The sequence below is a fragment of the Cyprinus carpio genome, chromosome B2 (genome assembly GCF_018340385.1).
Source record: "Cyprinus carpio isolate SPL01 chromosome B2, ASM1834038v1, whole genome shotgun sequence".
In the NCBI taxonomy this organism is placed as follows: Eukaryota; Metazoa; Chordata; class Actinopteri; order Cypriniformes; family Cyprinidae; genus Cyprinus; species Cyprinus carpio.
This window is the reverse complement of record NC_056598.1, coordinates 15,351,668-15,365,366: the sequence shown is the minus strand read 5'-3', so window position 1 is coordinate 15,365,366 and position 13,699 is coordinate 15,351,668. Positions and strand designations below refer to the sequence as shown.

At 37.6% G+C, this 13,699-nt stretch overlaps 1 protein-coding gene across 1 annotated transcript; it reads right to left on the bottom strand.

The window, feature by feature from the left end:
- Nucleotides 1–771: 771 nt before the first annotated feature.
- On the bottom strand, nucleotides 772–12,142 carry LOC109106101 (phospholipid phosphatase-related protein type 3-like). Its single transcript, XM_019119434.2, has 8 exons — nucleotides 11,472–12,142; nucleotides 9,169–9,272; nucleotides 7,213–7,398; nucleotides 6,834–6,963; nucleotides 5,828–6,023; nucleotides 5,239–5,296; nucleotides 3,506–3,679; nucleotides 772–2,802 (listed from the first exon to the last, which is right to left on the bottom strand). The coding sequence occupies exons 1-8, from the start codon at nucleotides 11,497–11,499 to the stop codon at nucleotides 1,486–1,488; spliced, it is 2,193 nt and encodes a 730-aa protein (XP_018974979.1). The 5' UTR covers nucleotides 11,500–12,142; the 3' UTR covers nucleotides 772–1,485.
- Nucleotides 12,143–13,699: the final 1,557 nt, after the last annotated feature.

Here is a 13,699-nt window from a genome sequence, read left to right as displayed (position 1 = left end):
ATTTGATCACTGTCTTTACAACAGGCATGTCATGCCATATTCTCTCCAGCTGTTTTAATAAACACAGTCCCTTCCTTAAATAACTACACAGTAGGCCTCTCCTATGATATCTGTGTCTTAAGCAGCTCTGATTTATTAATTTTTAAAGATGAAAATCACATGAATTATGTTGGGTGTTTTTTTGACAAATTCATTAAAGATGGGCAATATTGTGGTAGTGATTTATAGATCAGAAGAGATACTCTTTTACAACCTAAAGCACAGTTTATCATGCCTGTCTTGGAAGAGCAATGCATATCACTGCAAACTGCATGTAGCATCTCTAAAAAGGAATTACTTGTCTGTTGCCCTCTAATGTATAATATGAAATATGCTGTTGTGCTTGTGTGTGTTTTGTTTTAAATTTCTAAAGAAATACTGGCTTTTATTGTGTATGTAATATTGATAAGCTCACACACATGAATTATTGTGTTTTTTTCCTAAAAAATAAATAAGTGAACATTGTTTAATATAAATATCTATAATATAATATATATTAATGCATGCCCTGTTATAAGCTGTAGTTTATGTTGTTGATGAATGAAAAATGAATAAATAAATATGTAATACTCTGTATGATAGTCCATTTATCAAAACTGTCTGAATATACAGTAAATTTGTGAAAGTGTAGAAGAAAAGCAGTTAACACAATCACTTGTTTTTCAAAATGTCTGAAAAAATCAAGGACAAAACGTCTATCAGAATTCACTAGATTCAATGATTAAAAGCAGATAGTATTATTACAATTTTATTTTTCAAAGTTTGTTACAAAAACCTTAACATTGGGCAGCAAAATGAAAGCGACCATCCCTGCTGATATATAACAGTCCATCAAAAGTCAAGAAGACACATAAATAAACACACATGCAACACGTACAAACAAGCAAGAGTACTTCATATTTTAGTATAAAAAGGAGAACACAACTAGGCCTACTTAAAACTGATTCCCTACACAGCAAAGTCAGCTTACCTGTCCATATTCCCAGGATAAAACTGTCCCCAATGAGTCTGAATCATTAATGAACTAAAACATGACTTCTTCTTGTACAATACAACGCAAGTCTTTGTGTATGAATGAAACCTCAAATGTATATATGCTTGGTTGTTTTGTCTTTACTCACAAGAACTTAGCTTCTTGAAAAGGGCAACACTTTCTGAAAAGAACAGAAAGCCTTAATATATTAATTACAACTTGATTTTGTATTTCATTTTTTGAGGTTTGTGGGTCATCTTTCCTCACAGATTGTGCATGTACACTCAACAGTCTCCTCAAGTCTGTGTGATCCTTCTGGTGCTCCACTGCACTAATCCACCCCAGATGCTCCATGTGAGATGTGAGCCAAAAAGACTGTCTTCTCTCGCCATCCACTGAAAACACAATTATTCACATTGGGTTCTTCTCAAAAGAAGTTTGCAGTGTCCCTGATTTGGCCTACAGTAACATTTTTAGTCTTTAAATGGTCTGTTTGTTTGCAAGTTCTTAAAGAAGTGGTCTGGCTCTGGGTGAGGCTGCCCAGGCTCCCAGTCTTTAGCAGAGATCGAGGACTTACGGTGAAGCGAGGAATCTTGACTTAGACTGCTGTCGAGGAGCAGGTCAGGATGAGGTGGCGGAGGCAGGATCCCTGGATCAGGATCACTGGAAGAGGAACAGAGGGATTCCGTTTTCATGGGACAATAATCACGGACGCATTCCTGCCTGGGGAGTGTCCGGCTGGTCGCATGAACCTCAGTTTTGCCATTGGAGGTGCTCCTCCAATCCCATGTGTTCCCGTTGCCTGAAGAAAGACGGACCACTGGGTGATGAGGAGCGTGAGCGTCTACCGTGACAATGCTGCTTCTGTCTTGCTCCGATGGAATGCGGTAGTATGGTGACTCTGAGCCAGTGCTGGAGGTGGCACAGGATGAGGCAGTCTCGGAGGACTTTGGTGTGGTGATGCTACATGGACCATGTTGCTTAGACATGGCAATGACCTGCATAACCCGTGGCTGGTTGGGTAATCGTGGAGGTTCTGGCGTGGCAGCTGGTACCGGACCTCCTTTCTCTGTCATGGATAGCCATTTTGCCCGTGTGGTGGAGCTTTTAGGTGACACCGGTGGTGGTCTGGTGGCTTCCTCTGGGATATGAACCAACTGTGGGGCGCCGGACCTCTGAGGCATCATCGCCCTGGCACCTCCTGCTGTCGCCGTTGCTCCCCTATTGGCTTGCACGGTAGGATAAAGGGAGGACGGCATGCCCAGATCCTCTGAAGCTTCTCCTTCAACTCCATCAACTCCTTCTGCAGTTGCTCCTTCCTCCTCTTCCTCATCCCTCAAATTGAGACTGCGCATCTCCATTGATTTCTGCTTCCATTCGGACACCAACTGTTTAGAACGCTGAGAGTCCATCGGCACGTGGAAGGTCATGTGACGCTGAGTAGGCTCCTCCATAGTGTTGGTGTTAGCACGGGGCAGTGTGTTACTGAAGGTCACCATGGTCTCCTTCCCCATAGGGCTGCGAGGAGCCAGGAGCTCAACATCTGCACTAGCCCTCTTTAGGCTGCCCATTGAGGCCTTCTCTCGACGCACTTTACGGTTCAGGCCAGCAACATGTGGCGGGGCTGATAGCTCATCATTGCTCTCAGAAGCATGGGCCTTTTGGTACACAGAGTCATGGCCACGCTGTGTGAGTTCTCTTAGAGGATCTTTTTGTGGAGGAGGGGGCTGCTTCAGTGGTCTGTGGTAGAACTCTTCATTGGACCTAAAGTTCCCCACTGCATATAGTGCCTGTAGTGTGAGAAACAGTTGTTATTGTAAGGTTAACGAAAGTTCGTGAGACATTTTTTTTACCTCATGAAGACAAATTAATTAGATTGCACATACACCAAATATACTCATATTTGTTTATTGAATAGTTTATATTAGAACATCAGCCATTAATAATAGAGTTGGTTCTCTCTTTGCTGCTATAACAGCTTCTGTACAAATCTGGGAAGGTTTTCCACTGACAGGGTAATTTTTTGGAGCTACGGAAATGTTTTTAGTTTATTTTGTATTTTTACTGTAAAAACAAAACACTTATTGTTGTTCAGTGCTACAGAGTCTAAGTTTTATTACTTTTACTTTTTGTCTGTTGACTTTTTTCTTTTACCTATTTACTATTGTAATGTAAATGACATTTTTAGAAATAGTTTTAACCCACTTGACTGGTTAGAGAGATTATAACACAAAAGCATATCAGAGGAAAGAGGCGGAGCAAAGAGATGACATGGAGAGAGTGAAAAGGAGCTGTGAAATTGTTCCTGATGAATCCTAGAGGATTTCTCTTCCTCTAATAGAAAAGAAATCCTAAATATAGAGCTTGCAGTCGGCAGATTATAAAACAGTGAAAAGAGGAAGATAAATAAGTCTTGATATCCTCTGCTAACCCAAAATTCAAGCTGTCAAAGCAAAAGTTGTTCAGAGAGGCAAACTAAAAACAAAGACTCACTAGATAAACAGCAATGCCAGCCCCTATCACGAAGCCCACGTAGACATCAGTCGGGTGGCTCCGATACTGGGTGATTTGGGTCAAACTTGCCAGGGCTGCTGCTATGGCAAACGCAAACACCAGCACAGGCTTCAGCAGCTTGGTACTGTCTGATATGGTGGCATTGAAGTACATCTGAGTAGAGAAACATAAGTATAACAACAACATGACAACTAATCTGGTAAAAACCTCATAAATATGAAATGACCTCTAACGACTGTTGCAAATGAAACTTTTTCTTTTTCCACTTAAAATTAGTGTTTTTGCTGTACTTGTTTGTTTTAATTAAAGGGATAGTTCACCCCAAAATAAAATTCTGTCATTCTTTTCTTAACCCCATGTCGTTCCAAACACAGAAGACCTTCGTTCATCTTTGGAACACAAATTAAGATATTTTTGATGAAATCTGAGAGCTTTCTGACCCTCCATAGACAGCAATGCAATTACCACGTTTAAGGCCCAGAAAGGTAGTAAGGACAATGTAAAGTAATCCATGTGACATCAGTGCTATAATTTTATGAAGCTATGAGTATAGTTTTTGTGTGCAAAGAAAACAAAAATAATGACTAACGATCAAAAATTCCTTCTCTATTGAAGGTCATAAAGCTCTCGGATTTCATAAAATATCTTAATTTGTGTTCTGAAGATGAACAAAGGTCTTGCGGGTTTGGAACGACATGAGGGTGAGCAATTAATGACAGAATTTAAATTTTTGTGTGAACCATCTCTTTAAGTTGATGTTTCACTTTTAACACGTAAAGCTTTCCTTTACATTTCTTTGGAGTTTTCTTTAAAGATTTTAAATAGTAGTAACTCAAAATGAAAAAGAACTATTTTTTATGCATGCTTAAAGCATGGGAATTTATAAGGAAATTTTTAAATAAAAGTTTTTAAATAAAAAATTATTAGAGGTTTTAGATTTTTGATTATATTGTTGTTGTTGTTTTTGTTTTTTATTTTATCAGGCTTGTTCAATGACTTTGTCCAGGCATAATTTCCCTTCCTTTCCATATACTAGAATATGATATTTATTTATATTTTTTGACAGAATCTAAGAGTTAAATCTAAAAATTTAGCTCAGCTACATAATTTTACTTAAATGGTGGCTCCTTACTTTTACTTAAATTATCAAGTTTGATATTTGAGACATACATACTTCCATGGGGAAAGACATGAAATTCCTAGTCCACTTTACTTGAGTTAGTTACCTCTGTTTCATTGTTTTACAATAACTGGTTTATATGCATTTTTAAGGTCTGCCAATTAGATTCTACAGGATAACATTATTAGAATAACCTAAAACACTCCAAATGTAGTTAAAGAGGCTTGACTGTCTCTCTTAACTGTCCAGAGAGAATGGCTTCATTAACAGTTGGAAAACCCACACTGAGTTCAACGAGGCATAGCTAACAAAAGAAGACTAATGAGCATCTCAGGCTCTACAGCTGTGAGAAACCAAGCTGGCTGTGGCCTATATACTCTGCACTTATTAGGAAATCAGCAGAGGTCAATCAGCAGTTGACAATGTTGTACGCTACTTAATGCTGATGCTGGATCCTTCTAATAAGAGTGCTAGCTCACTGATCACAGTGGCACAGTTTTTCAAATTACAACTACCTTGAAAGAATTTAAAATAGTTTAAAAGAAAATTTTTAAATCAAAGTTCCCTGAGAAAAGTAAAGAGAAATGTTTACCGAGATGTAGACGGCTGCGAAGCCAGACAGAGTGGCGTGCTGGGAGGGGAAAGTTTTCCTGATAACACAGAGACAGACAAAAAAAAGAGGAAAAAGTGACAGCGACTTCAGTAACACATCACATGAATTATCACAGAATCCAGCCAAGAGTTTTAGCATGTGAGGAAAAAATGTAAATGAGCCAAGGAAGAGATGAAGGAAGAAAGTACTACGCTTCAGTGAGCAAAACACAATTTCATATCTGTTCCATAGCTTCCATGTTCTATGTGCTGCCTGACAAGGATTTGGGGAGAAAAAAGGATAAAATCCATTTGTAATCTTTGTTGGGAAATGCTGCAATGGGATAGAAACTAAAAAAACTTTAAAAAGTAATATCTATTTGTCATCCTGTTTAGTCCACACATTGGGTATGCAACAGTACAGGGGCAAAAATGTGTGTGAATTGCATACAAATAAACCATACTCTGCACTTTGTTTTAGCACGTATATGCAAATATAATATGCAAATTAGGTAACACCCTTAACACAACAACAAAATGAATTTACCTTGGCATAGTGAGAAGGCATGGTGTTGTTTGTGTGTATTCACCTTGCTGACAGGATGGCATACTGGTCCCGGCCTGAGCAGATGTCCTGGGTTATGTAGGGGTTTTTATCACAGGCCACACCCGGTAGTGTGTAGTTGGGTTTACACACAGTTAGGAAGAAGGGAGCATGATAGCCAGTGGCCAGCTGGATAACGTCAGTCACCAATGCAGTGGCGCACAGCCCAAACATATGAACACCTGTGTGGGGATGAGAAATTTTCAGTGTGGAACAGTGTGAACAGAGCCAGAAATATTTTTGTTTGTCTGTCTGTGAGTCTTATGTAGCCAACACTCGACCATATGCTTCTACCAAAATAGAAAAGGCCTGTAAAAATGGCTGAATGCTGTCAGTGTATGAATAATGAATGTCAGAAGTCAGAAGAGGTCCCAACTCCTGAGTATTAAAACTAAGAATAAGAGATCTAGTGGACCGTCAAATTGTTATCTTCGAGTACCATTTAAAGCTTTTTTTTGTGTGTGACATACAAGTACCATACAAAGATGTATCATTTGCATTTCTATTTTAATATTTTAGTTGTTTATATATATATTATAAGAAATGGACACTCTATGGACACTTCTATTTTAAATAAGCACTGTTCTTTTAAACTTTTTATTCATTAGAAAATCCTGAAATAAAAAAATATGTCTCATAGTTTCCACAAAAAATATTAAGCAGCACAACTGTTTTCAACATTGATAATAATATAAGGAATATTTCTTAAACCCAAATCAGCACATTGGAATGATTTCTGAAGTATCATGTGACACTGAAGACTGGAGTAATGTAAATAAAATAAAATACATTTAAACATATATAAAAATTGAAAACGGTTATTTTAAATTGTAATAATATTTCACATAAAATTGTGTTTTTTACTATATTTTGAATCAAATAAATACAGCTTTGGTGAGCATAAGAAACTTCATTAAAAACATATGTCTGACCCCAAATATCATTTAATTGTAAAGTTTCCCATTCCTACACTGAGGTATCTTTTAACATACCCACAAAGCGCACTGTTCTGCGTAAGAAGGAGTTGAAGTTGCAGCCTCCTGCATTTATACTGCCTTCTGTACCAGAGCGGATCTTCAGTTTGGACTGCATGCAGTACATCAAGGCTTCACCCAGCATGATCTAAGCCAAAAACGCACACAAGAATGAGAGCTGCCTGAAGCAACATTACAGAAATCCAATCTGTCAAGCGTTTAATTATGCTTTATACAAGATGTTAAAACTCTGTCCTTGACCATCCAATTCACTGGCCATGCTGTTACTGTCCACATTGCATCAATGAATAGAGTAACAGGATTTTGTGTAATATTCACAGTAGCAAAAGTGAGATAAATAGGTTAGGTCGTTTATGAATAGAGTATGAACACTCACAGACGCTGCAGGGCCAGCAAAGGCCAGGCTGAGCAGCATGAGCAGAGGGATGAGCTCGTCTCCCGTTTCCACATAGGGCATGCTCAGTGTGCGGTCATGGCAACGGAACCCAACTTTGGCTGGCTGTAACACGTCTGTCAGCTCCAAGAAGTAAAGAGAGATCATTGAGGATGCCACTATTGGCAGCTAAAAGGGAAGAAAAAGAGGAAGAATAGTTGGGTTATGGGAAAGGTGGCACAGGACAGGATTATGCATGGAGGAATCAGTCAACATTTACTGCATGGATACCTTCATGAATTATTCATGCAAACAGTATTAGGCATACCGTGGTCCCAAAAATATTTGAACATTTAAAGGGATACTCCAGCCCAAAATGAAAATTTTGTCATTAATCACTTACCCCCATGTCGTTCCAAACCCATAAAAGATATTTTGGATGAAAACCAGGAGGCCTGTGCCTGTCCCATAGACTGCCAAGTAAATAACAGTGTCAAGGTCCATAAAAGGTATGAAAGTCGTCATCAGAATACTCCATCTGCCATCAGACATGCAATTTGGGTTATATGAAGCGACGGGAACACTTTTTGTAAGTGAAGAAAACAACAATTCTCCTCTGTGTCTCTCCATATCACTGAATGCTGCGTATTCTCTTCTGTATAATCTGCACCAAAAGGATGTGCAATTTCTATGTGTATTTAGCTTTGATTTGAAAGAAAACAGCACATCTTTGTGGCACGGATGATACAGAAGAGCATACGCAAACCCTGATGGCATATGGAGTATTCTGATGATGACTTTAATACCTTTTATGGGCCTTGACACTGTTATTTACTTGGCAGTCTATGGGACAGTCTCAAGCCTCCAGGTTTTCATCCAAAATATCTTAAATTGTGTTCCAAAGATGAACGAAGTTTTTACGGGTTTGGAACAACATGGGGGTAAGTGATTAATGACAAAATTTTCATTTTGGGGTGTAGTATCCCTTTAAGCCAAGCTTAAAAATGAATGAATGCCTTGGCTTGAAATAACAAAATATAGCATTTGTTTGAGAAAAAAGTAACACACTTTTTACAAACCCTAAATCTTCAAACATTCTACTACTCTCTTTCAAAAAGAAAAAGGAAAAAAAAAAAATGTATTTGAACTATTTTAGACTATCAAACATTAATGTTCATAGTAATGTGTTTAACAACACCTGTAGTAACTAGAGGAACTGAATTTATACAACCACCAAAACATGAGACTAGATATTTCGATTAATTGCAAAAAAGTTAGTTCTGAGGAAAACTCTGGCATCATTTGTTTGCAAATGCCACTTTGTTTTATTTTTTATTTTATTATTTTTTAAATCAAATTGAATGACATTCAGAAAAGTGGGATGATATTCAGAAATTTCCAGTGGGACTTAAGTGTATAAATATCTATGTAAACATTAAAAAATATGTTCCATTGACGTTTCACTTTTCAACAATTTTCTTTGATGTTTACATCAATATTATCTCATTGAACAGGAATAAAGCAGTTTAAGCCCAAATAATCCTTTGCTGAAATGCTGTTAAAACCTCTTAACCCTGTGGTTAAAACATGTACTTGACATCACCCACATAGGATAAGAAGTTGAGCATTCCCATATCCAGCTTATGATTCATTATATGTCAAATAAATGGCATCGGTGTTAAATATCAGTTCTGTGACATTTGAAAGTCATGTCATGTCATTAATTACACAGCTAAAATCACAATTCATTTTACAGGCTCATATGTGTCATCATGTCATTGTATTATAACTCAAAGCGACATGTAAATGTCATTCTATGCAGATGACTCTCCTCATAAGATAAGGCAGTGGTGCGTAACACGTCATGCTATTCTTTAGGCTGTTCAACGACAAGATGAAGAAGCCTTGTAGAGCTTGTTAAAACATCACCAAAACAACTGAAACATGTTGACTGCATACCTCTACAAAGTAGAAACATGGCAGCAGGGTCATGCTGTCTTTGGGAGGCTTCTTCTTGGGCTTGTCTTTTGGAGACATCATTTTGGCGTTTGGCCGAGTGAAATCTTAAAGTGAGAACAGAATAAGATCAAACACCGGATATTTACTAGATACATGTTATAGACCTAAAGCAGGTTAGACAGCATATTGAATTTAACACGGAGGAAAACAATGTCTTTGCAATGGCACACACTGTATAAGCAGTTTTTTTTTAGTATTTTGTCTACTGAAAGTTTTTTTTTTATGTTACTAAACAATGCTACACTGACTAAGTTTCTTTCAGTAATGATAATCAACTGGAAAATTTGGCAACGAAACTACTTTTTCTACCATGACACCACAAAATATAATCCGTTCATGATGTTCTGTAATATCTAATGGTACTGCTTTCAAAGGGTTCAAAAACAGAGCTTTATAACACATAACTGCAGTCCAACCAGAAATGTTGAGATTAATGGTTTTGGATGATATTACAGCATTATGGTGGTGTCTGATGAGGTAGACTGCATAGCCAGTCAATATCAGGATTCAATACTGCTGCCTAGTATCAGATTAAAACCAATGCTGTGACTATTAGCACTGTAAATGTTCAATTCTGCATATGCCCACATAACTGATTAGTGACTAAGCTCCCCTTACTGGAGTTACCTTGTGGAATTCAGTATTGACTTAGCATGCAATAGCCTGAATAGCCTCATCTCTCTCCAGGCGGACAGCTAATGAAAGTTGGGTGACACATGGTGGCCGTATTGGTTTCCATGCTTCACACTGCACAAACAAAGAAGGCTCTTTTCAGGGGAGAGAGAACTATTTATCCTGCTCTACTTTGTTTGTCTCTGAAGAGAGAGGGGGATAAGGAGAGGGCCGGGAATGAACAGACTCAAGTCTGTGCTGTCAAGGAGTCTACTGGCTGGCAAATAAAAGGAGCTTAGCAATAAAGCAGCAATCAAGTCGGTCTGTGAGTCTCTTCAGCAATATGTCAGAGCTGGTGGGCAGTTGGTACTGAATAAATATGTAGCCGACTAAATGTAGAGAAAATTTGAGATTTTTCAACTCATGTAAGTGATCCAACCTTTTGTTCCTTAATCAACACTGGAAGAAGACGTTTGAAAATAACTTGAAAGAAAGTCTGCAGACTCTTAAGATAATGTAAAATGTCTGCAGTGAAGTGAAGGAAGTGAATTAGTACACTTACATTAGTGGGCTGTGTAATTTAAGCAAAATCCTGCATTGAAAACTCAATTTGTTCATTTCTCAAAGTATGAAAGCAATGTAGCTGTTTTTACCTTGGGAATCCACTTGTGATTTATCATCTATTAAGACTTTACAGTCATCGTCCTTGGTGTGAATAGACCTTTATGATTGGTCGATGTCTAACTTGAGCTACATACTGTTTCTATGGTTACTTGTTGGGTGAACGCAACTTCTCCTGAGCCTCTATTTAGTGCACTCTTTTACGTTTTTAGCTTTTGACTTACTTTTATCTGACTTTTTGGTGACAGAAGAGTTTACAAATTCTGATAAAATTTTTAATGCATGCTATAAATAAAAATAATATGCATATTATTAATGAAAAATAATAGATAGTTTTTAGGGACCCCCATCTATTTTTCTTTTGACTCTCTGTGGGGGAGGGTCACACACACACACACACACACACACACACACACACACACACACACACACACACACACACACACACACACACACACACACAATTCCCACCCTTGAACCACTGATCTACTGTACCAGCTGTGCCGCTGTCCACTACATGGTACTGAACTGCTGTGACTGAGCAGTGCTTTGACACATGCATGGCTACAACCGAGATGTAACATTGCTGGAAGATTAAGAGGGTCATCTGTGTTGAATAGAGCACACGCGATTTCACAGGAGCATTTTAATCTTTTTTTTATTATTTATTTTTTTTATAGCGCATATCATATTATGTGAAAGCCCCGCTTAAAGTAGAATATTTATATTTTATCAGATTGTTTTTTCTCTTGCAGATTTGGCATTTCAAAATGTCCTCGTGGTCAGTTACCATCTGACATAGACACCTCTCTCCTGAAATGGTGTCATGAATTATTCTGGGATGTCGTACAGAAACACCCAGCCTAATGCTAAAAATGAACTTTTTTATATTTAATGTGCATTTCAGAAAGCAGAAATCTTGATTCTACACGCCAGGTTTCAGCGTGTCTGCTTTTTAAGGGCTCCCAGGAACAGGATCGGTCATCATCAGACAGACACTGCTATCTCACCTCTTTCTCGTTGATGTTGGAAATTCATCGACTCCCTCCGACCCCTTCGCCGTCGCTTGGTTCGTCTGTGGTGCTCCAGCTTTCCTCAATGCGCCTTAATCCATTTCACGCTTGAACAAAATATCTTTGTATTCACTTCCCCCCCTGTCCGCTGAAGGTAAGTGAACGGATAAAAGTATGAATGGAGCTGGACACTTCACTTATATTTCCTCAACGTAGCAAAGTCCCAGAAGTAGATGCGCGTGATTTCCTCGCAATCGGGCCACTTTCTCATGGAGATCTCGAATACAGAGCTCTCGAATGAGCGGATAGTAAACGAAACAGGAATGCAGGGACTGTGTAGGACACCGTGAACACAAAAGGCTACTGGAAAGGGGTTTTTTTTTTGAGGGAGGGGACAGAAATGAGGGAGGAGGCGGTCCACTTTTTAACACAAACATGCGGAGAGCATCTTAACCCCCGCTTATTTCCAGTCATCAACCCGTAATGTGTAACAAAAGAGATGTAGAGACGCGACAGATTGTGAGGGAGTTCCGTTCACGACCGCAAGGGTTAATTCGTTCCTCTCTTTGTGCATGTGCATCGACCGCTCCATCATGCTGGACGTTATCTTTACTTTTAGATACTGAGATGTTCTTAAAGGAGCGAATGTCTTATGTGGACCCACGTTAGAAAAGCATGCTTATGGGCTTTGTTTATTTGTCTGGGGTGGGGCTGCTTTTGGACCATGCGCTCCTTTGTGTCTAGGTATGTTTCCCGTCAGAAGCGGACAGCAGCACATGGTGCAGCACGCCTCCAGTGAGATCATCGCAGACGCACGCTCGCTCCTCGCTGCTCTTCGCTTGAGTGAACCTCGCATTACCCTAGAAGCATAGGGCGACCACGAGTGATCCTGGTCTAGGCTTTTTTTTTTTCTGCAGCATTTTTGTTATTTTGTTGATCACTGTTTAGCTTTATAGGAAGACAGAACATACAGAATTAAACATGACGGAAAATAGGTCTACTTACATCCCCGTATTATAAAAATGGCAAAATGCAAGAGATAATTATAGCCCATAATAAGCCCTATATTTAAGGAATATAGGCTACAGTATATGTAAATGTTTTTTGTTTCAGATGCAGTTTTCAGCTTAGCTGTAGTAATAAATGCTGGAAAATTTGGTTTGTTCTTTAGTGTTACATATGAATCGATACGAATCAATGACAAATGTGACCCGGGACCACAAAACCGGTCAAGTAGCACGGGTATTTGTAGCAATAGCCAACAATACATTGTATGGGTCAAAATGATCTATTTTTCTTTAATGCCAAAAAAAAAAATCATTAGGACATTAAGTAGCTAACGATCATGTTCCATGAATAGCTTATATTTTGTAAATTTCCTACAGTAAATATATCAAAACGTATTTTTTTATTAGTAATATGCATTGCTAAGAACCTCATTAGGACAACTTTAAAGGCGATTTTCTCAATATTGTTTTTTCTTTTTTTTTGCACCCCCAGATTTCAGACTTTCAAAAAGTTGTATCTTAGTCAAAAATTGTCCTATCCTAACCACCATCCATCAATGGAATGCTTATTTATTCAGTTTATTCAGATGATGTGCAAATCTTAATAATAATAAAAAAAAGACCCTTACTACTGGTTTTGTGGTCCAGGGTCACAAATAAGGATGTTTAATATGATCAGTATTGGAAGTGTTGAAATTTTTATTTATTTATTTATTTATTTTTAATACATGAATAACGAATGTTTCATGAAAACTTTTTTTTTTTTTACTGTTTTCAGAAAAAACATGAATATTTATTAATATTATTAATTTATTAACATTTATTAAGAACATTTTAATGTTATTGATGAAATTTTAATGCATTAATGTCTGTAGTCTTATTAATTTCAAAAACATTCAAACATGTTCAAGGTAAACAATATTGTTACACATATCATTTATTTTTTACGAATGCTATCATGGCATTTTCGAGTTACTCAATTTGATCTGAAAAAAAAAACATGCCTTTTCATAAAATAATGTATATTTATTATGTATATATAAATACACACACATACAGTATATATATTTTGAAAATATTTACATGTATTTACATGTATATATTTATATTATATATAAATATCAATATATTTAATATATAAACAAAATTTTTCTGAAATATATACATGCATGTGTGTGTATTTATATATACATAATAAATATACAAAGCACACACACA

Coding starts and splice junctions, on each gene's coding strand:
- LOC109106101 (XM_019119434.2), bottom strand. CDS start 11,499: ATGAATTTCCAACATCAACGAGAAAGAG. Junction 7,399..9,168: donor CATGTTTCTACTTTGTAGAG/GTATGCAGTCAA, acceptor CTTCCCTTTTAG/CTGCCAATAGTGGCATCCTC. Junction 6,964..7,212: donor TTGCTGGCCCTGCAGCGTCT/GTGAGTGTTCAT, acceptor TTTTTGGCTTAG/ATCATGCTGGGTGAAGCCTT.